The 25,235-nt window shown below is 44.8% G+C and overlaps 1 protein-coding gene across 2 annotated transcripts in view; it reads left to right on the forward strand.

Annotated features, from left to right (window-relative positions):
- RASSF1 (Ras association domain family member 1) overlaps nucleotides 1-24,970 on the forward strand; it is a 199,469-nt gene extending 174,499 nt beyond the window's left edge. For both annotated transcript variants that reach the window (XM_069206802.1, XM_069206803.1), the window contains 4 exons: nucleotides 11,504-11,608; nucleotides 12,343-12,643; nucleotides 13,608-13,723; nucleotides 24,235-24,970. In XM_069206802.1, the coding sequence (XP_069062903.1) occupies nucleotides 11,504-11,608; nucleotides 12,343-12,643; nucleotides 13,608-13,723; nucleotides 24,235-24,381 (669 nt within the window). In that variant the 3' untranslated portion in view covers nucleotides 24,382-24,970. The remainder of the gene's footprint in view (nucleotides 1-11,503; nucleotides 11,609-12,342; nucleotides 12,644-13,607; nucleotides 13,724-24,234) is intronic.
- Nucleotides 24,971-25,235: the final 265 nt, after the last annotated feature.

Here is a 25,235-nt window from a genome sequence, read left to right on the forward strand (position 1 = left end):
TAAATATCCTATTTTCTTGTGATGCGCATAAACACTAAAAAAGGTTTCTCTACCTCTAACACCTACCTGCTAAGGAAAACCCACAATGTAGTATTCAAGTTGTATGTGACCGTTTTTTTTATTTTTATTATTATTAATTTTTTTCATCTTATAATTCCAATTCTATAGCTACCACTTTTAGGTGGTGTATTTATTTTTTCCTTAATTTTATTTTTGTGGCATTTGCATGCAATAACAACCAATTACAGTTGCACAGTGCTTGCTTCACCAATCCTTGTTCTTTCTGTTCTTGGACAGAAGTTTGCTCTGCTAAACCCTTTGCTCGTCTTCTCTTAATCTGGCACTGCTGATGCTTGTTTTAGTGGGGCTGCAGTGTGCACTGCTCTCTTTCTGTCTTCTGATCCTAGTACGAGAAGCTTGTAGTAGTGCTCGAGTTCTACCCCCTTCTTTGTTCAATGAAAATGTACTCTTTACTCTTGTTATAGGAACATTGGGGGTTTGGGTGGCTGCCTCAGGTCTATAGACCCGGAAGATCTCCACTACTTTGGTTAGAGCACTGACTATTTAGGCAACAAGAGAAAAGTCAGCTGTGGGGTTCACCATCTAAGTATTCAGTATTATTTGTTAATATCAGTGTTACCTGTGACTGCTTAATCTTCCAGGCCTCTGGCAGTGACAAATAATCCTTGTTGTTCAAAACAGGTGGCCCATGTTGTTGCCAAAGTGCTGGTCTGTTCCCGGTAGCTGTCTTTCAGCAGAAATGGGAAATAGGCTAATTGGCAGTCCTCCATCCCCTTCTGCACACGCCCTGGCTATGGAGAATAATCTACCTGGGGCCATATTACATAAAGTGCCCTGGAGCACTTTGGTATAACAGAAGGGGACGCAGTTGCTTCTGAGGCCCCTTCTGTAATACCAATAGTGGTGGCGCACATATAGCGCTATCATCTGAGGGCGTTCCCTCATTTGCATGCGGACATGCCCCATGCAATTGAGGGAATCATTGTTTGCGTCATGTTTGCCTCAGCGCCCACGTCTGTAACACGTCCCTAGTGCAGAGGCAAACGTGCCTTTAGAAGGCATACAGAAAGTGCACCAGAAAAGGGTAGCGCACTTATATTGCATCTTCTAAAGGCAGCCCTCTTGGGAGGGGGTGGGGTGGGGGGGGTGTAGAGGAAAGGGGTGCTAAGGACCCCTAAGAGGTCCTCTTGCAGGCAGGGGCAGTCACTTACTGTACCCGCCTGCAAGGGGATCTCTAATCCCCCTTAAAAGTGCAGGCAGGTTGCCACCTGCACAGAGAAACACGGAGCAGCTTTTAAACTGCTACTCTGTATTGCTCTGAAATACGCTGCCCTGAGGGCAGCTCAAGTTCACGGCTGCCCTTGGGCAGCAGCGCACTCTTCTTGTTTGCACCAGGTGCACCTTTTGAAAAGTGTGCCTTGCGCAGACAAGGAGACTGAGCTGTATTCTATGATACAGCACCTGGGGTTGTATTATAGAAGTGCCCCAGCGGTGCAGTAGGTGTTGGTGCCCACTTTGCACGCCCTCTGGGCACTTGGTATTACAGAACGGGCTGCAAACGCTTGTGTGGCCCCCTCTGTAATACAGATAGTGTTGGTGCACATATATTGCCTGCGTTATCACCAGAGGGTGTTACCTCATTTGCATGGGAGTGTGACCCCATGCAAATAAGGGAATCTCTGTGCCGTATTATAGAGGCGGGAGTAGGGGCACAGAAGCTGTTACTGGCCCCCTAATGCTAGCCCTCTGGAGGGGAAAAGGCGGTCCTATGGACCACCGAGACATCCCCTTGCAGGTGCATGCAGTCACTCACTGTACCCACCTGCAAGGGAATCTCATCCCCTTAATAGTGCAGGTGGGTTGCTGCTTGCACAGTGAAATACAAGGCAGCTTTAAAGCAGCTACTCCGATTTTCACTTGAATGGGCTTCCTCTAGGGCAGCGCAAGTTCACAGCTGATCTGGGGGCAGCACATTCATTATAATGAGGCACATTCTCCTTTTTGCGCTGAGCACACCTTCTGAAACGTGCGCCCAGTGCAAACGAGGAAAATGTGCTGCATTCCGTAATACGGCCCCTGGTGGTTCCAAGCACGATGCTGCTGGGAGATGAGTGGCCTAACTAGCAGGCAATATACACACAAGCATCAGTGAGAAGGGCATGTAAAGATGGACAGGTGGGGCAAGGAAAGTGTTCGGACTGGGATAGAAAACAGGTCTGGGTGCCGAAATAAGTGGCCCCTTTTAGTGAATTAGAAAGCTAAAGAAGTGGCCTGTGTTCATAATCTAGCGAAGTTTTGAGGTGGTAAACACATGCCATGTAAATATTTTGCGAGGTATGGATTTGAGCTTGCTGCAGGTAATGCTTGTTTTAAAATCGGGACAATCAACATTAAAAATAGGTCCTGTAGACAAAAAAACACACCCAAAAAAACGACAACACACAGACCTTTCAGACCAGCCCATCGGAAATTTCCCCACTGCCCTGTAGGCCAATCCAACCCCGCAAGAGAGAAAGTTACCGTGCAGAAAGAGGGAGAACAGGGGAAAAGGGGATTTGGAGAAAAGAGGTATGAGTGTCACCCCCCATAATCAGGCTGATTATAGTAACTTAAAGGCGGTGTGTATGGGAACGTCCCGAAGGGAAATGGGGTAGTTCACGGGGGACTAAAGCAGGTGGTGGGGGGGGGGTGGAAGGGCGCAGAAGTGGGCTTACGTGGGAAGGAGTTGTGACATAAAACGGTCATTATTGACAGATGGGGGTTTTGGAGGGAAGAGGAAGATGGATGAACGGGGAGGAAGTGGCAACAGATGGAGAAAATTGGAGACAAGGTAATGGCGAGAATAATGGGCTGCATGTCTATGAAACCCCGAGGCGGTGGGAAGAACATTGTGGAGCCATCAGGAATCAAGGTAGATACGTTGGGACTTGCAGAGAGGAAGGCCTCATGAGAGTTATTGGGGGTGTTTGGGACAGGTTAGATGGGAATATGAAAAAAAGACCCCGAGGGATGACATCAAAGTAGGAATCCAGTGGGACAGGAGATATTGGAAGCAGGGACCTGTGGCAGCTCGCCAGCGGATGGATATTCAGTTTGGATAGGGAGCTGGGTGGCATAGAAGAGTTTAGAAGATTTGAGATGAGAACTGCCTTGGAGAAGGCAGTTAGGGTTGCAGGTGGAGACTGATAAGAGGTGTATGTATTGCCTCAGATGCCCAGGTACAAAATGCCTGCACTCCTTTAATGTGCAGGGGAGAGTACCAACACTGTTCAGCACGGGTGTAGTACGTGTAATAGGAGATTGAATATTTCTAAACTTCCAGCACGGGTGGGGTGCTTTTAATGGGAAATAAGCTGCCCTTCTCAGTAGCATCAGATACTCAGGGGTGATGAGTAGTACCCACACTTCCGTATTTCCATTTCATGCACTGGGCTTCTGGGGAGATGGGGCTGGGCATTGGTGAAGCGGAGTCACCTTTGATGCCCACTGGAAGCCCGACTGGACGGAGCAGGGTTACCCATTGCCTCCTAGTACTGTCACGGGTGGCGGCACAGTTTGACCTAGGCCGCAGCGTGCTTTTATGGCTCTTCAAGGCCCCTATTTCTGGTCGAACGGCGACACTTCCATCCCTGAAACTGTGAGAGTTAATCCCTGGCGTGAGAAGGCTCGGCATCCTGAGGAAGTGCGCAGGGTGGGACCGGCAACCAACCTCAGAACACCGGCAGGAAAGGGCGCTCCTCCGCCTGGGGTCCCGGCCAGCACTCCCTGCAGTACTGGCAGAAGGGAAACGGCCCTGTCCCTGGACAGTCTGTCCTGGAAAATAACCCCCCCTCCCTCTCTTTCCTTTGACTGTGTGCCTCTTTCTTGGGGGACAGCGGGGGTGCTGGGACGTTGAGGGGCAGAGGAAGGGGGGCGTGCTGGTGGGAACGATACAAGGAATCGTGCAGAAGTAAAACCAAGCTTGAACAAAGAAGGCGCTACAAATGAGTGGCGCAGTCGTCGAGACACTTGGCAAACTACGAGAAAGGAATGGTGTGCAGTGAGGAAAATTCCACAGCTGATGAAATTGCCATGCAGCCTAAAGTTAAAAACATACTGGAAGGCTTAGAGCCAACTACTTTGACGGAGTCTTCTCAAGTGCCACGTAAACATGGGCTCTGCTCTTGTTCTTTAAAATAACTCTTTCACTCCGGTTCAGCTACAGAGCCAGTTTTTCTTCTTTACCACTGGAAAAAAAAGATTTTCCCCCAGGTTATGTTTTTCATGGTTTGTTGGCCATAAAGCTGAGTCTCTTTATTCCCCCCCCCCCCCCCATCTTTTATTTTGTTGGCCAGTGCACTTAAGTATAGGAGTCCTTATCAGGACATTAACAGTAGCTGCCACGTGGTTTATTTCACACAGTAGATTGCAATAAGACAGTGCCCCTTCTGTAATTATATAGAACACAACGAAGGTCTTTTTACACCTGCAGGCCATGAGACCAGTCCAGTTCTAAGTACACAGAATACAATACCCAAGGGCATCAGCACCACTTCTCCTGCTCCTTCAATATCCCCAATGAATTAGCTGCCTTCAGGGAGATCCCCATGAATAATCTAAACAAGCCTTGACTACTGTTAGCATCACTCATCGCTCTCAGCCGTGTATTCGAGATAAAAGGACTGCAGTGAGACCACTTCAGTTCATCTGAATGAGTGACCCCTCTTCCTCTCCTTGGTGAGGTGTCTGCTTTTCCTAAAGGAATCGCCACCATTACCCACTTGTGCATCAAAGCGAGCTACCCTGAACAGAGCAAGGGTGTCTTCAGCTTTCTTTGATGTTCTGCCTTGCTGTACATTTTTTTGTTAATACGAATTGAACACCGCCAATGTGTGAGACATAAAGTGCAGATTTTTGCACACACAAATGCTTTGACCCTGCAAGGCCAGACTGATAGCGGTTAGATGTATTTATAAAGCAGTAATATTTAGAGGTACCAAAGCACACTGAAAATAATAAGTCCAACAGTCATATAGTCACGTATTATTGAAGTGCTGGTTTTATTTCCAGGAAGAATACTAGGAAGGCTGGCAATGTCCTCACAAAGCAGCAGCACCTTTACTGTTGTGCTTGGCACAAGGCTTATTATGGACATCCTCTCTACTTAAAATTCTGTTTTTCGAGAGTTTGCAAGGATATGTCCTGATGCATATGGTTCTACCCATATTAGTGGCAACTCATGACAATCCTTTAACCTGATAACTTTAGTTATACTTCTGCAATATATCAGAAATATCAGCCCTGAAAAAGTCCAAGGGACGAAGTACTTGTTAGCTGCTGCTTAGGGAGGACATTGTCAACCTTACTAAATTTTTCCTGGGAGATAAACCAGCACTTCAATGAAACATGACTATATGACTGCTGGACTTATCATTTTCAGTGTGCTTTGATACCTCTAAATATTAGTCTTCTGTTCTGGTTCTTCCAGTCCGGGCATCTTTCACCCATGGTGGCAGGGTGATGTGTACCAGGTGAACACCTGCTTACATTGTGTTTATGGACGTCACAGGAGTCCTTTTGTTAATACTGAGCTCCTTTACGCTTAGCTACTCTTGGGTGTGTCACTGTTTTTTTTTCTTTTTTTTAATGTATTTATAAAGCAGGCATTTTGCTATCTCCCACTTTCCAAAGATTTTGATCCACACAGCAGTAGCTGTGTAAACCTGTGTATTCATGCATTAATAAGGCTCCCTGTTTTCTGTCGTTACTGTGTTGTTTTTTTTTTTTTTTTTTTACAGATAAAAACAGACAGAAAAGTGTTTCATGTCTATTTATTTTTTTTAATGGAAAAATACAGAAAAATCTGTTTCTTTTGAATGACATCCCATACTGTTTTCATCGGTTACAATTCAACTGCTGGGCAGATAAATGGCATGGAGAGTTAAAAACAAGATGAGATTTCCTTACATTGCAACACAGGTCAACATGCATTTGTAATATAATGCTAATATTTACCTACGGGTAGATTGTTATGTTAAATTTGGCTGCTTATTTTGCTAAAACACGTCAGGCGTCAAAGTGTAAGCGCATGTTTATTGGTTAAATAAGTGTGGAAATATTCCATTTCACACCTTCATTTATTCACAGAACACAAAATAAATATGGATAAATACTGATAAGATGGCCAAAAGATAAATATGAATAAATACAGACCGAAATGTTAAAAAAGAAATACCATAAAACCGGGAGCCCTATTATGCATGTGCCCATGAAGTCCTGCTTGTTGCAGTACTGATGTATAGCATGCTTCAAACGTCTTCATCCCCAGCGCATTGTATTATAAGCGGTGCTATCCTGTAATTCCAGCATGTTGGGGGCAACCATTAAAATGCATACACTCCAAGCAAGATATTTGCTTTCATGGCTCTTTGATTAGTCTGGTGCTCCTTTTTAGGGTCGAGCCTGCGTTGCATGCGCTCGCGCATGCGTAAAGCAGGGAGACTCTTTAGTGTTCAGAAAAGGGCTCCTGAGTCCTGTCAACATGACGTCCGTGTTTTTTATTGGTTCGTGGGCTTCCCTAATTAAATCTGCTTGCTTTCATTAGTCGAAGGCACGCATAGGTCATGCCTCTTCCGGTGGCTAGCCCTCCTCGAGCGCAGTGACCAAGTACAGAAAACATGCGAGGCTCGCTGTTTTCCATCGGGCTCGTGGACTTCTTTTTTAACTAATTTACGAGCCCGATCTCGCTTGGCAGAAGTCGAGCGCTTTACCTACTTGATTTCACTTTTTCGGGTTACGTGCATAAATGCACTTTTGCCCGATAGGTGAAAAGTCGGGTTAGGAGTTTACAACGCGATCGGCTCTAACACGAGCAAACGCGAGACCCGCTGCATTTTAAATGCTTGTTAAAAATTGTAATAGTTGGGAGCACATTTATAGGTAAGTTCTTGCAGCACAGTTGCAAAGAGCGACTTAGGTCCGATCATTAATCAGTTTTTCAGACAAGATGGCCTTGATAAAGGAACAATTAACAGCCGCTGAAGAGGCGTTGTATGTGATGTTTTGAACCGAGGGCCTACAGGGGCAATTAGATCCGCATCCATCTAAAGATTAGAAATTGTTCCCAGTGCCAAGGGTTTAATTGCATGAATGTTACATCACTGACTTCCTGCGCTCATGGTCTCGTGGTAGGGCCTAAAGTCATGAAATGTCACTTGATGCTCCATTTGCAGTCACATGAATAATTTTAACAGTTCACGTGGGTGATCTCATTGTAGAATGGTTACATTACATCAGCCCCCTTATAATTGACCGTGGCTTGACGAAAGCAGATATAGACGGAAGTGCTAATATAGGTAGCGAATCAGCAAGATTGCTCCATAATGAGTCGGCTTACCAGAAGCAACTTTATGTGATGACTTGTGGTATTATATGAAACGAGCTTTATAAATGCATGTGTTTTCAAAAGCGTATATAAGAAAAAAAAGACTGAAATGAAACACGGGACAGACCACACCCATGGGGGGGGGGTGGAGAATCACTTTAGAAAGGTATAATTCCGATAAATACAAGATGCATTGCCCCGCAATCTGCTGTGGATGTTGTTCCACTGCATATGCTGACTTTCAGTGAGTGATCTAAGCATCCTTTTATTATTTTTTTGGGGGGGTGGCGGGGAGAGAACACGTGCCACGTTGCTTTTGATATGATTTATTTTTTTAAATGCTTACAATATAATTTAGTGATGGGAAAATGACTGCTCAAATGAAGTCCTGAGTCTGAGTTCTCGCATGATGCTGTAAGTAGACACACATTTAAAAAAATAAAAAAAATGCAGTAGTCAGACATGGTAAATACAGTGCATTGTGGGAGGTGCTGCTTTTTTCATAGTTCCCCGTTTCACATTTGAATCACTAAAAGTGAGGGGAAAAAAAGTCAACTCTTTTCAGCAAAGCCTGGGTATGTTTCTGATCACAGGCATTTAGGTTTATGGGCAGAATGCATCGGTTTCAAATTCCTTCCAAGCAGAATGCTCATAGCAACAATTTTAACATACAGTCTCAAGAACTCAGCGTTCCTGTAAGGCCAGAACCTTGCAAAACTACCAGAGTGATTCAGACTCCCAATAGAGGTTGTTTATTTAAAAAAAAAAAAAAACTAATGGCCTAGTACGAACCTGGGGTTTTCACCATATTTTTTGTCCATCTTTTAGTGTTTTGAAGTATCACATATTGCAAATAAAAATGTCAAAGAATTTGGATCTGATATGAATTAATTAAAACCCTAGTTCAAACATAGATCCACATTAAAGAGCTCACTCCTAAAGTTGTATTAAAATTAGTTTTTTAAAATGTCCCTCTATTAAAAAAGAAAAAAAAAAAAGGAGGCTCTAGAAAACATTGAACCAGAATTTATGATGTACCACCTTCACACATTTTATATGAGAGGAAACGCATTCTGGAACCCTTTGATAAGTTGCCTTCACCCCAGCGGTCAAATTACCATTCATTTAAATGAAACCAGTACACCATCTGATAGTGAAATATTGGACTGAACAGATGTAGTGAGATGTGTAATATTTGGGCTTTTAGGAATTAACAAAACTGTTTTTGCGTTCTGGCTATAAGTGCACTCACTGATTATGACCTTATTTAGATTTCTTTAAAAAGTCTTACAAAGAATTTCAGGTTTCCTGCTTTATCTACATACCGTAAGAACCTCTGAACTTTAAATCAGTCTCCAGTTTTTTAGCTATGTCTCCGGATTTGGTAACTCGAGCAGTCTCAAAATGTGCCTTTATTTTCTGCTCTCTGGGTAACCTAATCGGATCCGAATAATTTCTTTTTTCAGTTTAGTACTTAAAATCCTTGCACTCCGCGTCAGATCTCTAAAATCTCTTCGCAGCATGGACGCCACAAGATAGGGTGTGACAGATGGTGCAGTCTTTATATTTTTACTCATTTTATTTCACACACATACACAATAGCCCTTGCGTAGGGCAGCATTAGTCACGTTGCATCTAGGAGGTTTCCCTGCGAACATTAGTGGTATCTGCATGAGGTGTCTTCTGTTTTAACCACCACCTGGGCCCCTGGGCTGGGGAATGATGTCAGCACAGAAAGGAATCCTGCGTAGGTGGATCGGATTGTGGATGCGATGAGAGTGCTGGTCTCGGATTCGCCCTGATCAGACAAAGTGGTTTCGCCCCAGCCATCGGGTAAGCACACCCATGAGTGCTTAAGACAGGTAAAGGAGGTTGGAAAACCTGAGAGCTGACTCATAGATGGACGCTAGCCAAATAGATTGTCTCCAGGCACGTGTTAATTTTTAAAGGTGGAGTACTGAAATGAGCATTTGTTACTTTTCAAAGTAGAACCGTCAATCAGTACTTGCACTGCCAAATTTGATTTTAGTTGCCCATGCTTTCAGTACTCACCAGTCTGGCCCTCTAATATAAGCGTTCAGAGGAAGCTGACCAACATTGACCGAGAAAAGGGGAGGGGCATTTCTTCTTCATAAAATCACTCATTTGTTGTGCTTTTTTTTTTTTTTTGCCCGCTATCTTGAGGTCGCAGTAGATAAGTTTTTAGTTGTAAATGTCTTGTTAATAAATGATGGTTAAACACACTTTGGCAAAGCCTAAAGGTCTCGTCTTGGGGACAAATTTGAATTGCTAATGGTTTTAGCAATTTTGCACAGGCTTCACCATACTCTGCAACATGGCTTTTAAAACGAAAAAAGTCCACAACGCAACCCGCCGACATTTTGTGCATGTACAAAGCATGCATATGCCTACAAAATGGTGCACACGCTTTTCCCCTTATTTTGCTGATCTGAGTTGGATCTGTTAAAAGAAACAAAAAGAAGTAAGGTGTGTGTGGGAAGCAACACAAGAGCGGACTGGGAGAGGGCAGTGCAATAGAGGGCAGGTGGTAGAAGCCGAAGCAACAGATTGGGAGGGCAGGGGCTAAGCAATACGGAGGGAGGGCATGCGCGGAGGGGGTGCGAAGTAACCGATCTGATGATGAAGCAGCATGGACGTTTGGGCGGCAGAAGCAACATGGAGGACGAGAACCTGTGGGATAGTGCAAAAAAAGACATGCCCCCTAGGGAGTGTTAAAACAAAGAAAAAAAAAGCAGCCCTTGACTAAGAGAGCATCGGAAGGACTCAAGTAATTTGGCTGTGCTCCAAGGGAGGGACAAACACAAGAAGCAGAAGTGAATTCTGCATGCACCAGCATATGAAAGTCAAGCAACTGAGAGTGCCTAAGAAACCAACCAATAGTAATCAAAGGACAGCCTCTAACCCCCTTGCAAGTAACAAAATATCTTGAAAGTGACCTCACATACGCTGTCATAGACCAGACCTTAAAAAAGGATCAGACTGATTATCTAGGCTAAAACACTTTACATACCTTATTCTATACTAGGACGTTTCAAATGTTGTTGTTTTTCTTTTCTTTTTTTTTCTTTTTTCTTAAGATTTGTATTTCGAATTTAAACATGTTATTACCTTATTACCTTCTCCCCTATCATGATCCTGATCTTTGAATGTTTCATTTTTGCCCTAACAGAGTGGGTGCAGAATATTCCTTTCCAAAACCTTTGACACAAATGCCATCCAAAGTATGCAGTCTCATCATAATCCTCTTCATCTATTTGTTGGAGCCTCAATCATTTGTGGTGCCTAATTTATTTGGACAAAAGGTTCCAAAGATATTGGCCTTAACCTCTGCTGCGAATCCTGGTGCCTAGGGTTTAAACGTAATGAAGACTGGCAGATTTTCGGAACTGTATAATGAAATCTGACCTCCAAATTGTGTCTTCTCCTACTGAGAAGGATAATTTCTCAGTTTTTTTAGTACCCTGGAGCATGTGTTTAGTTGTGTACTTCTAATTTGATTGAGGTTGTTTTTCTTCAGAACTTCGGTTCAACTAAATGGGCTACATGCAGACCGCACAGTGGTCATGGCGTACATTCGGAAGCCGCCTGGCCCGAAAAGAATACACAACTGCGCGCTGCTTCCGAAATGGGTCTGGGGCCTGTGGAGTTAGTCCTATAGCACAGTGTTGTCCAACCTTTTTATCGCCGCGGACCGGTAAATATTTGATAATTTTTCCGTGGCCCGCTTGTCCCATTGTGTGACAAGCGGGCCACGGAAAAATGATCAAACATTTACCGCCTGCCACAGTGGGGCGGCCCAGTGCCGATTGATCCACGGACCGGCACCGGTCCGCGGCCCGGGGGTTGGGGAACACTGCTATAGCAGACTTACCTACGTGCCTTTGTCCCAGCCTGACAATTGTTATATAGACCTGAGCCCTTTGGGAAAGCCCTCCATTTCTTTATATGTCAGTCTTATGTTCACATTTTCAGGTGTTTTTATTTTCTTCTTGGTGCTAAACATTTAAACCTGGTAGGGTGCTCGTGGTACCGAGCTCATATGCCTTTTCGGGCAGGATTTACAGTTTTCCTCACAGATGCACTTTTGTATTTTTGCAGGATGAAAAGGTGGAGCGTGAGCAGCCGGTGCTGTCCAGGAGTGAAATCGAACAAAAGATAAAGGAGTACAACGGTCAAATGAAGAGCAACTTGTTCATGAGCCTAGTGAGTATGGCGGGGAGTGGGTGCTTTTCATATGGGTAATAACCCGAGAGCCACTGTGAGTAATGCTCACGAGGGGGCCGTGTGAGTGATGTGAGTTATGGTGGGGTCTAAGGAGGTGACCCTGGGTGAGCTTTTGTAAGGGTAACTCCAGGGAGCTCTCGGAAAGGAGGTGATCTGGAGAAGCTCCACCGGGAATGATTTCAGTGGCAGATGTTAGAGGGGCGAGACGGAAGGGAGCTATTTAAATGGAGGGAAGATGAGGAGCACAAAGTGAGCTGCTGGTAGACATCGATCTTGATGACTCAGAAATTCTTATAGTTGCCCTACACTGGCAACGTTTGACAGAGCCCTAGAAAGTCACATTTTCTACATGACTAGAACAGCGGCTCATGAAGCTCATTTCGATGTCTGGGAGTAGAGATAACTGTGGGGGAAATATTGTTGCTCACATGCACCGGAGTGATCCTGCCTGATGCAACCTCGCATCACTGCTCTCCATGATGTAGTACTCGCATCTGTCTTCATCTGCCTCTGCTCCAATAGTAGCAGCAGTAAACCACTCTTCCTGTCTCCTCAGCACACCCTTGTAGCTGCACTCTTTTTCAGCATGACTCTCCCTAGCATGCATTCCTCCAGCAGGAGCGTTCATCCTCTCTTCTGTCATTAGTGTCCTTCTGCAGCAGTAAACATTTGATTAATTTGTCAGCTCCACTCAAGGTCTTCTTTCTCCACAGAGTAAGGATGGCTCCTACACTGGTTTCATCCGAGTGCAGCTGAAGCTGATCCGCCCTGTCTCTGTGCCTGCTTCCAAGAAGCCACAGTCCATCCACGATGCCAAGAAGTCGGCTTCATCGCGCTCCCAAGCTGTGAAGCGGAGAACGTCCTTCTACCTACCAAAAGACACTGCCAAGCACCTGCATATTAGCTCCCGCACCAAAGCCAGCGAAGTGATAGAGGCGCTACTCAAGAAGTTCATGGTGGTGGACAATCCTAGGAAATTTGCCCTCTTCGAGAGAGCAGAAAAAGAGGACCAAGGTATTCAGTAATTCTAATGTCTGGCTGGAAATGATGCTACAGATTTAAGCTACTGCATTATCCAGTGAAGGGTCCGGTAGGTTCTTGTATAATTAATTGCAAGGACTGAGATCCTAGGATGTGCTGAGGGAATGTGTGCTCCTGCACAGTCTCTGTACCATTCTGTACACGGTCTGTGAGCTAGTGTAAAATGCCCATATGGGGCTGTGGACTATTGTAGATTTCTTCTTTTTTTATTTTTTTTGTGACTTGCTGCATAACGTCCTGCAGGTATAATAATAAACTATTTTACAACACCTATTAGGAATTGCAAGCTCCAAATCTTTTCTTTTCCTCTTCATTGAGTTCCCACTTTTTATTAACCTGATCACGCATGCGAAACCTTGAAGGGGTTGTAAGCTCCTGCCACACCTCAGTATCGGAGTCATTCCTTACAGAGTATGGGTTAACTCGTCATCTCCTTTAGAGTTCTTTGGTGGGTCTGAGAAAACGTGTACAATCCTGTGCTCGAAAAGCTCTTAGAATATCTACAAATCTTCTCCTACAAGGGCTGTGTACTAACGCACAATCCCCTTGTTAACCTGAACCACCCTCTGTGAGACTGTGATGACATACAAAGCCCAAATAAGTTTTGTAATCTCATTTATCACAGGGACTGTTGCTTTTGCCATCACTCAATCTCCTTCAGAGGTCCCTGCAGGTTGATAACCTCTGGTGTGTAGTCCTGCTCCCTTCACATCCATAGTTTGATTCCTAGATCACTTACCTCCATCTTCAGATTCTTCTGAAAGGAGTCTTTACGCCATGACATTCAGGTTCTCAGTAGTGGCATCACTTTCTGTATCATTCCGGAACATTGGGCATCTTCTGTTCCAACTTTTGGAACTGTTGCCTATTGCTGTCCTCTTGATAGTTATTTTGATATTGGTGAAAGCTTCTAAACTGATTTATATTTTATTTGCAGTTTACCTCCGCAAGTTGTCAGACGAAGAACAGCCCCTACAACTGAGACTGCTGGCTGGACCCAATGAGAAGATGTTGAGTTTTGTTTTGAGGGAAAACGAGACCGGGGAAGTCAATGTGAGTACAGACGGGCAGCGCCATGTGTAATGTACTCTTCGTGCACAATAATCACCTAAACTCAATGGAATGGGCCCACGCTCTGTTGCATGTTCTAAGCGGGAAAGCTTTTATGTAGTGTCCCTCTACACATGCTCATTGCTTTGCATAACTTAAGCAGATCTCAGTGAAAATATTTGAGTTTTGTGCCCCTGTTCTGGCCTTCCTTTCTATAAAGGCAAGCGCGAACTAGTTGCGGATGCGGGAACCTGGGCAGCAAAACTGCTTTGGGCTACCAAAACCTGACACATGATGGCAAAACTAACAATGGTTGATCAAGAGGGGAACCTTGCCATTGGCTGGGGAAGCAAGAGAATTTAGACTAATTCTGACTGGGTCAATCAATCAATTGTGGATCTGTAAAGCGTGGCTAATCACCCATAGTGTCTCAAGGTGCTGTTTGTGGGTGTACTGCTAAGTCGAAGAGCCAGATCTTGAGGTCCTTTCTGAACTGCATCAGTGATGCGGTCTGCCTGAGCTTGAGGGATAGCGTGCTCCATGTCCGAGCTATTTGGTAGGAGAAGGATCTTCCTCCTGCTGTGCTTTTCCAGATCTTAGTAACGGGTGCAAGGGGGAGCTGGGAGGAACGGAGGCGTCTGTTGGGTACATAGAAGGCAAGGTGGTGGTTGAGCTATGCTGGTCCTATGTTGTGCAGTGCCTTGTATGGTGTGGAATAGGAGCTTGTATGTGATTCACTTGTTGACTGGGAGCCAGTGTAGGTCTCTGAAGTGGGAGGAGATGTGGCTGTGTCAGGGGATATCCGGGATGAGTCTGGCTGCTGCATTCTGGACTCTTTGAAGTCCTGATTGAAGTTTCTTGGTGATGCTGGCATAGAATGTATTGCTGTAGTCCAGTTTGCTGGTGATGAGTGCATGGGTGACTGTCTTCCTTGTGTCAGAGGGAAGCCACTTGAAAATCTTCTGCAGGAGTCTAAGGGTGTGAAAGCATGACGATGAGACTGCGTTGAATGGTCGGGTCATGGATCGTGTGGAGTCCAGGATAATGCCCAGGTTGCGTGTGAGGTCTGTGGGGATGGTGGGTAGATGTCTAGAGTGGCGGGGGCCACCAGGAGTCATTCCAGGCAGAAGGGGTGGAGCAGATTACAAGGATCTCTGTCTTTTCCGAGTTGAGCTTGAGGCAGTTGACCTTTATCCAGGCAGTGACTGTTCTAATCCTGTTGTGGAAATTTCTCTTGGCTTGAGCAGAGTCTTTGGACGGGGAGAGGATCAGTAGAGTGGTGCTGGCGTAGGAGACTATGCTTAGTCCGTGGTGTTTGGTGATCTTGGCAACGGGCCATGTAGATGTTGAAAAGCTTCTGGCTGAGTGAAGATCTGTGGGGCACTCTGCAGCAAGAGTCTTTGGGTTCTGGCGTAAACGGCGGTAGTCTGACACTGTGTTCTTTTGGTGTATGCTGGGTGGCACGGGACCTTTCAGTACTACTTAGTCATGCCTCGGAGTTTCAGATCATCAGCTTCCACAATTCAAGATGTATCTGGCTTGTGCCTCACGAGGCAAAAGTAGAATTCCTCCAAGGTTTATCTTCACTCTGATTGTGTTGCGACTTCCGTTTCTGTGGGGGTCGTTTTGGCTATTTGTCGCTAATTATTTATCATGTCTTGCATTTGTCCTGAATATGAATTTTAAATTATGGTATACTTCTAGTTTACTTCGCCCAAAAACTGACGGTTCCAAAGGCTGGCTGAGGAATGAGATTAAATTGCGACCACGTTGTTGGTAAAAGCCTGCTCTGGTGAGAAGGGAAGAGATCAAATGTAGGTGATACACATCCTTCTCAATGTCTCTCCAAATAAATGCTCAAACAAAGGCTTACTTTATATGTGGCTTTGGATCCTGGAGATGCATTTTAAAAATGTCTTCTGGATATAAACAAAACGCATGTGATTCAACGCAAATCACTTTATATTTGTGACTCAAAGTGAAGCTATTCGGAATGTCAATAGACAAATAGGACTTCAAAATTCATATCAGCTGTTGAGGGTAGCTGTGGTATGTTTTGTACAGAGATGTTGGCCCCCGTCCTTGCTGTACTGTAGGATTACATCTGTACTTCACTGATGGCTAAGAATTCCTTGTGTTGCATTTTGAGATGGGGTAGCTATTTGCTTTTCAGGCTGAATGCTTCCTAGTTATTCACCAAGAGTGATTTGAATGTGGTAGCTCCCTATCTCGAGTGGTCAAAATGATTGCCTGGAATGTGACCCAAGCCAGTGGCCGAGACATCTGCATGCATCCAATCCCTAACCTTTTGCTCTTTTAAAGTGACTCAGTGGTGTTGTGGCAACGGTGACATAGAATGACGCCAGGATTATAATTTTATTGGATATATCACTGATGGTGTCTTGGCCTTTGTCATTTATGTTCAGGTCAATTCAAACTCCTTGTAGGAGCCACCTTTGCAACGTCAGTGGAATTGGCTGGTTTTTACAGTGTTTTGTTGAGCATATATGGTACATTTTTAATGACTAAACACAGGTGGCGTGTGACATCTTGAGTTGTCATTTGTGTTACGCGCTGCTGAATGTTTTTCGTACTCAAATATCTCCAGTTGTAAGTGGGATGATGAGGATCCTTTGGGTATGTATGCTAATACGCCTTGTTCTTTTCCACTCCTGCCCCTCCTAATAGGTGGCTCTAAAGTAGAGGGAGAAACTAGTACATCTAGTCCTTTTAGGTATTCTGGCCAAATGCAAAAGAGCAGCTGAGAATGAAAACGCCAGTGGGGCAGCAGTAGATTAAAAGGAAGGGAGTATGAATGATTGAATACTTCTAAAATGTAAACTGCTACCTCACAAAGGGGTTTTGTGTCGAGAAAAGATGCAAAAAAAAAATGTACTACATTAGGCATGTTTAAACAGCCAAGACTTGAGGTTTATCCTAAAGTAGATATATATAGTATAGGTGCAGTCCTGTAGGAAAAGAGCTGCTTCTGTTAACCGCAGGGACCTGTAAAAGATTAGCAGAAGGTGAACAGCCGGCTCGAGCAGGCTTCTGTAGGCCAATTTGTGTTGAGATAGAGATGGCCCTGTTAACAAAACATAGGACCTTAGAAAAGTTAAAGATTAGCTGAGCTGAAGGCTATTTAGAAGATAAACTGGGAGATCTAGATACAAAGTTTCCATAGTCCAAACGGGATGTAACTAAAGCTTGATTTAACGTTATCTGAGCTGACACAATAGGAACTTGGAGGACTGACCATAAAAGAATACAGCACTTTGAATCCACTCCCCAAATTCTGAGGGGCAAAAGATAGGGTGGAATCAAATGGCATTTCTCAATTCCTTGTACAAATTCCGTGTACATGGAGGTGCGGCAGGCGTGGGACCTAAGGTAAATGCAAAAAGCTCTAGTGTAAGCAGGCAATGAATAGATGACTGCCTAACAATGGATTACCTTGGGTAATAAAAATATTCTCTCTATAAAGAGTGCACGTGCACTTGGGACTTACATAAACTTTCGTAATCCTAAAATCAGTGCATTTTCAAAGAAAAATGATAAAAGGTGCACTGCAATTACACTGAGATAAGTCACGCACATTGGCCAATGCTCAACGATGGAACTGGTCCGCTGGGTTGAACATTAGTATATTAAAGGAAGGCTTCAGCCCTTTAAACCTCTTATTGGCCATATTTTTATCGGGTATCGCATGAAAGAAAAAATGTGTGGTAGTCGTAATCTAGAGAACAACGGGAATCTATCAGTTTGACTAAATGCGGCTTTCGCTACGTGCGCTGTAGAATGTTTACCTGAAAATGCAGCGCATGGGTCCTTAAAGCCTGGGTCTACTCGGGGATCTCCTCTATGCGGGGCACATACCCAAGTTTCTACTGTTTTTGTGGTGGATGACAGGGAGGGATCACTAATAAAGCTGGTTTCTGATGTGTCATTGCCTCGTCAAACCCGTGTGTCTAAGAGAAATAGATGCCAGGGAAACGCTAAGAGAAGGCTCCCGGGACATCTTGTTTGGGGTCAAGGGCTACAAGTTTTTATGTTTACTTTGTCCTTGGGACAAGTAGGCCCAACCCCCTGCAGCACAAACCCTTTGGCTGCCTGATTACAGAGAGTGGAACTCTCTGCAGTTGAGTTAATGTGTTTCCAAAAGTTAATGCTGTTCGAACTTGTATTTATGGTTCATTATTTGAAAGTCTTCATTATTAGGGTGAGTGCTGTAAATAAATGTTTTAAGGTCACACTTCACTACTGACGTTGGTTCCAGTACAAAAAAAAAAAAAACGTGTATACACATGTTTGAAAAGTTTAGGCTATGAGGCTAAGTTTAATGCTCCCAGAATGCTCTCTGATTATATGCAAATGAAGTGTCATTTAGTAAAATGTGTTGATGCATGCTAGTATTTCCCAAAAATATTTCTAATGGAAAATCAGTGTAACCATTTTCAACACGATTATGGGAAGCATGAAAATAAACAAACACTGACAAAGGCAACTGATCTGACATATTTTTATAAGTCTTTTAGTTTCATCAATGCGTGTCTTGTTTTGACATGGCTTTTGTAACACTTTATTGTTGTGGGAGCTACCAGGCCCTCAACATTGTAACAAACACTGGCAAACCCCCCCAAAAAAGTTTTTGAACTCTCTAAAAGCACACCAGTGGCATAACAAAGGCCCCGCAGCCGCCCTCCAGGGGGCCCCTTCAGCACCTGCCCTGAGTGAGTCTGGAGAGGGGGCTCCTCCATGTTCTTTACAAAGGGGCACCCTCCAGTTTCGTTACGTCACTGATTGCCACTGTAGCTCCTGACACTGAACAAAACTACTTTGTGTGCCAATATGCTCCTTGTGGAAGAGCAGAATGCGATCGCTCACAGTAAAGCCGGCCGAAAGAGAGAGAAATAGAATTTGAATAAAAACAAAATGTCTTTGTTAACACCAGACCTAATTAGGGACCAAGACCCACATGTAGGTAGCTTTTTGCATGTCGCAAACAGCGACTTTCGCTGTTTGCGACATGCAAAAAGCACACTGCGATGCACAAACCCAGTTTTGCGATTCAGTAACCTGGTTACCGAATCGCAAAACGGGTTTGCGACTCGCAATTAGTAAGGGGTGTTCCCTTCCTAATTGCGACTCGCAGTGCAATGTAGGATTGTTTTGTGACCGCGGGCGCAAACCAATCGCAGTTTGCACCCATTTCAAATGGGTGCTAACACTTTCGCAAAAGGGAAGGGATCCCCATGGGACCCCTTCCCCATTGTGAATGTCACTGTAAACATTTTTTCAGAGCAGGCAGTGGTCCTGTGGACCACTGCCTGCTCTGAAAAAATGAAACGAAAACGTTTCATTTTTCATTTTTGTTATGCATCTCATTTTCCTTTAAGGAAAACGGGCTGCATTACAAAAAAAATAACTGCTTTATTGAAAAGCAGTCACAGACATGGTGGTCTGCTGTCTCCAGCAGGCCACCATCCCTGTGAGGGCCGCCATTCGCGAGGGGGTCGCAAATTGCGACCCACCTCATGATTATTCATGAGGTGGGCATTTGCGAAGCCCTTGCGAATCACAGATGGTGTCAGGGACACCATCCTACATTCGGATTTGCGACTCGCAATTTGTAGGTCGCAAATCTGAACCTACCTACATGTGGCCCCAAATTCTTAAATTGTTGTACCCTATAAAATATTTGTGAACTGTATTTTAGCATGGGTAAATACAATGTGTAGATTTGCTCATGTAAAAATCTATTGAGCATTTGCAAGTTCATTTTCCCTCCAGCCACTTTCTTCCCAACCCTGGAACAAGTTCTAATTCTGCCATTGTCAGGAGTAAATGTCCAACCTTTCTTATTATGGGAAAATATTAGAGAGAAGCTGGTAAAAATCTTTAAAACATGCAGGTTAGTAGGTTTGCAGACTCAAAGGCATTCCAGCCCTAGAACTATTGCTTACTGCTTCCTCCAGCCCCAGTATGCAGATCTGCAGAAAGGTGGCAAAATAAGGAAATTGTTACAGTAGGGATTGAAACTGCAAGTATTTAAGCCCTACTATGGTAGTAGCCCTGACATAATCAGAGAGGCTATTATCAGAGCACTTACATAATGAGATTGCTGCCATAATTTGTCGCCACACTACATGGCACCAAAGGGACAAGTAGATCTTTTTACAGGACAAGTAGATTTGAGAAGCAACCTGTCCACTGGACAAGTAGATATTTTAATAAATTCCACACCCCTGTGTGTCCCATACAAACAAACCGTTTGAGCAGGGTATGATGGTCTCTGAGCCAGTGGTACCCCTGGAGATCTTTGTGACAGATTTTTGTGGGCGGCTGGGTGACTTACTGGATGCTAAACGTTGCTAAACAAGAACGCGTCTCTGCTATCGAGGCATTATCCCCGGCATGTAATAATTTGGATTGTGGGGGGTGGGGGGGGGGTGGTTCTGGAATCAGCTAGCTACACCCAGGAGCAATGTAGGGGTTCTAAGGTCGAGTTTTCACTCCCTGACTCTGTAGGCAGTGATATTCTCTGCTGCTTGTGCGAGTAGTAATGCAGGTGAGGCAACTGCTGGGGGGTTGGTCTTGCCTCTGCTGCGAACTACGAAGCCCCTCACCCCTTTTACTCTCCATCCACCTGAATCAACCTTACCTACAGAAGTCACGGATGTGAGGGCCTGGAGGCCTCGAGCAGTTGCAGGGCTCAACTCCTGCCAGCCCTCCCTTCCTGTGATAAACCTGCCACTGGCCTGTTGCCCATATGTGTTCGTTTTGGCTGGCGTCCCCTTTCTTGCAGATGGAGCACAGGAGGATACCCTGGAACTTACAAATAGGACAATACACTGGCTTGGCAAACACGTTGGTTCTCAATGCAATCTCTATGAGGAAGTTATTTTTGTACGAAGTGTGAGGGGGGGATTGGGCCACTACCGCTGTGCCTGCAGGGGAACTACATTATCTTACATTTTTATAGAACTAATGTGGCTGAGGAAATCCTCTCTCGAGCAAGGCTAGTCTTGGCTTACACTGGTTCTATAAAGATCTCCCCACTGGGATATTTCTATAGGCACACCGCTCCTCCCCCTACAGTGGTGGGTGTTTGGCAGCCAACCTCTAGGTCGCATTATGAGTATTCTCCTTTGTGGGAACTAGTATGGTGACCTTTCTGGGCTAGATGATAGTGGTTGACTTGAACCTGCCCAGTGTACATCATATTTTTCCCAGGAGGCCAACACTGATTGGGGGTGGGGAAAATGAGGCAGTCGTTTCTACACTGTTTTTTGCCTCCTTTTAACTTAGTCTGTCCCCCATCTAATGCCCCAGGTTTGTCTGCCACTCCTAGGGTGTATTTTAGTCCCCCAACTAATCCCCCCCCCCCCCCCCCCCCCCAAAGTGTGTTCTTATTTGGTGAAAATTTAGATACGAGCCCCCACTTTACGCGTCTTAGTCAGAGTCGGGATGTGACGCACTTACGGGTCATTGATCAGGACAATGGCCTCCTGCTCAAATTCCTTAGTTGGAACATTGCAGGTGTTGATCTTTAGCTGCACGATTTGCAGTGGGTAACTTTCATCAAGGGATTTGACATTGTTTTTCTCCAGAAGACGTGGTCCCGCGAGGATATTCCCCTTGATGGTTATGCCTCCCATATATAGTCTTTTTGCGTCTCCATCCGATGCAGGGAGAGCGTAGTGGGTTCTGGTGGCTTGGTTTAAACTGGGTCTTGGGTGTAGAATTACCCCCTCAGATTTTGGGGAGGTGTTTATGCAAGCCTTTCAGATAAGGTGGACTTGTAAGTGGGTCACTTATATGATTAACTTTTATAATAATGATTTTTCTAGCAGGGAAAATAGAATCCTGATCAGTCTTTTTCCTGCATTGATGATTTGGTCACTAAGCATCCTGTCTCATCTGGTCCCTTTAATCTAATTTTGGCAGGTGACTTCGATGCCAAGTTAGGGTCCTCATTGCCCCTGGCTTCCCCATCCTTTTGGTGTCACTTTGAGGAACAGAAGTTTGAGACTGTTAAACCTATGGGTCCCAGAGGGCGTATCTTACACTTCTTTTTTTTTTACTGTCTTGTAATCTGGTCAGTGCTATTCAAGCACATACTTTGGATAATACTACATTTCCCGGGCCAGTGGGTGGCTCAGTAAGTGACTACATCGTTATATCCAACAACATGAGTCAACTAGTGGCTGACTGGAGGGTGATCCCCACCTTATATAGGGATCACAATCCTCTTGCCCTTTCCATTGGTTTTGGAAATAAGAGCTTGAGTAATTATATTACTATTCTGCCCATGGTCACCAAGGATCAAGGTTGCGCCTGGCTTGATGCTCGACTGATATGTCCAAAGTAGTGGCCCACCTATTTAGAGAGCACTCCTGCCTCTTGCAGGGTTGTTTGGCTGCGTCCTTGGGGCCCCTTGCCATCCTTTTCAAAACTCTAACTGGTAACATTAGAAATATGCTATGTAAGCCACCATTCTTCACTGAGAGAAGGGAGAAGTCTTGGCTTGTTACAGCAAGCAAAGCTGCCAGGGACAAACTGAAACTTGCACTGCAATCTAGACCTAGGGATCAGGGGCTCATTAGGATTTGCAGGAGGGGAATACAAATATGCCCTGAGAACTCCAAAGGCAGAGCTGCGGGATGAAAGATGGGACAGCTTGGTTTCATCCTGCCAAGTTAGGGACACCTAAGCCTTCTGGAAGTTAGTTAGCGCTACACTCGTGGGGGGGATTAGTGCAGATATAACTACCCACATTACCCCTGATTTATGGGTTGACCACTTTAGCAATATTTACTTCTCTAATGGTGATGATGGGTGATTTGACATGCCCTTACTGCTGAATATCACATTCTTAGGGGATAAGGTTTTTAGTGCTATTCAGAACAGCCCCGCCACTAAGGCCCCTGGCCCTGATGGGGTTCCAATGGACCTGTTGAAGGAAATCCCGGTGGATTGGGGCCGCTTGCTCTGAAATGTCTTTAATTCTGTGGCTAAAGCTGGTATATCTGAATCTTGACAGGAATCGGATATTGTCCCAGTGTTTGAGAAGGGTAGCCAGGGTGATCCTGCTTGCTACCGGCCTATCTGCCTCCGTGATTCAGTCACAAAAATTGTTGGGCGGGTGGTCTTGGACCATTTGTTAGATTGGATTGCTAGTGATAGTATGTCTGCAGTCCCAGTTTGGGTTTAGAAAAGGCCTAGGAACCACTGAGCAATACTTACATTTACATCTGCTTATTGTCAAGTATACGTTTCCTAAGAGCTCCTCTCTTCTACTGGTGGACTGAACAATTGCTTTTGATTGTATAAATTGCATAAACCAAAAGCTGCGCGGTATTTTAACATCCCTTGGTGTGGAAGCTGGTCTTGTTGCCGTCCTCGTCATTTCCATTGGGATTTTAAATCTCCTGTCAGATTTGGTAGTAATAATGAATGTTCATCCACTTTCTCTGTTTAGTGTGGGGTACGCCGGGGGTGTCTTCTCTCGCCGATCCTATCTTTTCTTTATAATAATAGGCTGGAGCAGTCCTTAGGAAATGTGGGGCGGAGGTGCCGATCGTGAGTAGTAGCCCGATGTTGGCTCTTCTTTATGCGGGTGACGCTGTGCTACTGCACGGACCGCTAACGACCTCCAACAGCTGATTACATCTTTTGTTAATTTTATGAAAGAGCTGGATTTGCGGAGCAGCCTCACTAAGAGTAATCAGTGATGTCCAAAAAGCATTGTCATATTGGAATGCCTCAGTCTGGGTAATACATAACAACCACAGCTGTAATGCCTCGGACACAGAGGTGGCAGTAATAGTAATGCATGATTTATTGTTCAAATATTAGTTTCAAATATATTTTGGATTTTCATCCATTTTACTCCAAACCTCAGCTTATGACTTCTGGAAATACACACATTGGTTTGGAACTGATACTTTTCAATTTTGGTACACATTTTGGTTTAAACCAAGCAAAAGTTTCAGATTTAGTAGGCTAAGCTATCCACAGAAGAGCTACTTGGTGGTAGCGGGAGAGCTACCAGTAGCCCGCAAGCTACTCATGGGAGACGCCTGCTCTAAGCAGCCTTATTTTGCCTGTAGGTAGGTGCAGGAGAGACAGTATTTCTCCGACAGAGTTCACTTTGATGTCTTCTCTGGCGGTAGTCTGTGTTGCAGGCCCGTATAGAGGTTGTAATGGTCAAAAGGGATATCGTAGGCAGACTAAAACTTGCTTCTCTGCAGAAAAGTCAGCCTAGTTGTTCCGTATGTATTCTGCTTCTCTGGCACTATTGAGGTGCATCTGATATTGGAGGAAGAGAAAACGAGGGATGCCACCTAGACGACTGATCTACTATGAGAAAAAATCCTATAACTCTTGAAGGTCATTTGGAAGCCGGATGATAGTTATGCAAAATGGGGGGTTGGGACCTGAATCTTTATGTAGAGAAAAACATTTTGAAATGGGGATCATCGTCGGAAGTAATGTTCTCTCTTTCTTTGTAGTGGGATGCCTTTAGTATGCCAGAGCTCAAGAACTTCCTGCGCATCCTCCAAAGGGAAGAAGAGGAACATGTCAAGCAGATTCTTCAGAAGTATGCTCGATGTCGGGAGAAGATGCAGGAGCAGCTCACCACCCGCCCGCCAGGCTGAGCGCGCCTTCCCCAAGGGCCCACTGAATGGACCCTAAAACGGCTTCTTGGGTGCATAAATGGAACGAGAGGGTGAAAGGCGATGTTTGTGAGGTCCCCAGACCTGTACGCTGTACACAGCATCCCATTTGTTTGAAAGGTGGGAGTTGTGTGGCTGTGGGACTGTGAAAGCACGCCAGAAGATGGTAGAGATTGTCTGTGTGCATGTGCACCCTGCCTCCGGTGCAGGGAACAGTGGCAACGTGACTGGTGCAAGACGGACTGAAGAGTCTGCATAAGTGAGTGTATCGATTCCCAGGACTGTGAGAGTAAGCCTCCTGTGAGCATACGTATGAACAAAAAAAACTGTAGTGACTGAAAGCAGAAGTGTGTGTGGGAGGGGGGAACCCCACAATTAAGGCCAGCTGGTGGCTCCAGGTCAGTGGTGGCCGATTCAGACAGTAATTGTGCGGTCTGTTTTGTCTTCCTTGGCAAATTCTGTTCTGTCTATCCTTTTCATTTCCAAATTCTTACTGTGATGCAAGATTAATCTTCGCTCATTTCTAAATCACTCCGCACTCATCTCAATAAAGTCCCCTTTTTACATAAAACTGTGGGTGTTTCTCGTATCTGGACCCTAATACTTCTCAACTAGCTTCTGTGAACCACATGGGTGCATCTGGAAAAGACTTCCAAGCCAGTTTACTTGTTTATTTTCTCTATATGGATATACGCCTAGCTTCCCGTCAGCTCTTTCTTCCGATTGCAAGTTGCATGCTATCTCGAACATTTGTTCGGTGCCCCCGATTCTTCGTATGCTGTATTTTATAAGTATTTAATTTATCCTTGAGAATCTAGTCTATTATTATACATAGT

This window comes from Pleurodeles waltl, chromosome 9 (assembly GCF_031143425.1).
Source record: "Pleurodeles waltl isolate 20211129_DDA chromosome 9, aPleWal1.hap1.20221129, whole genome shotgun sequence".
Classification (NCBI taxonomy): Eukaryota; Metazoa; Chordata; class Amphibia; order Caudata; family Salamandridae; genus Pleurodeles; species Pleurodeles waltl.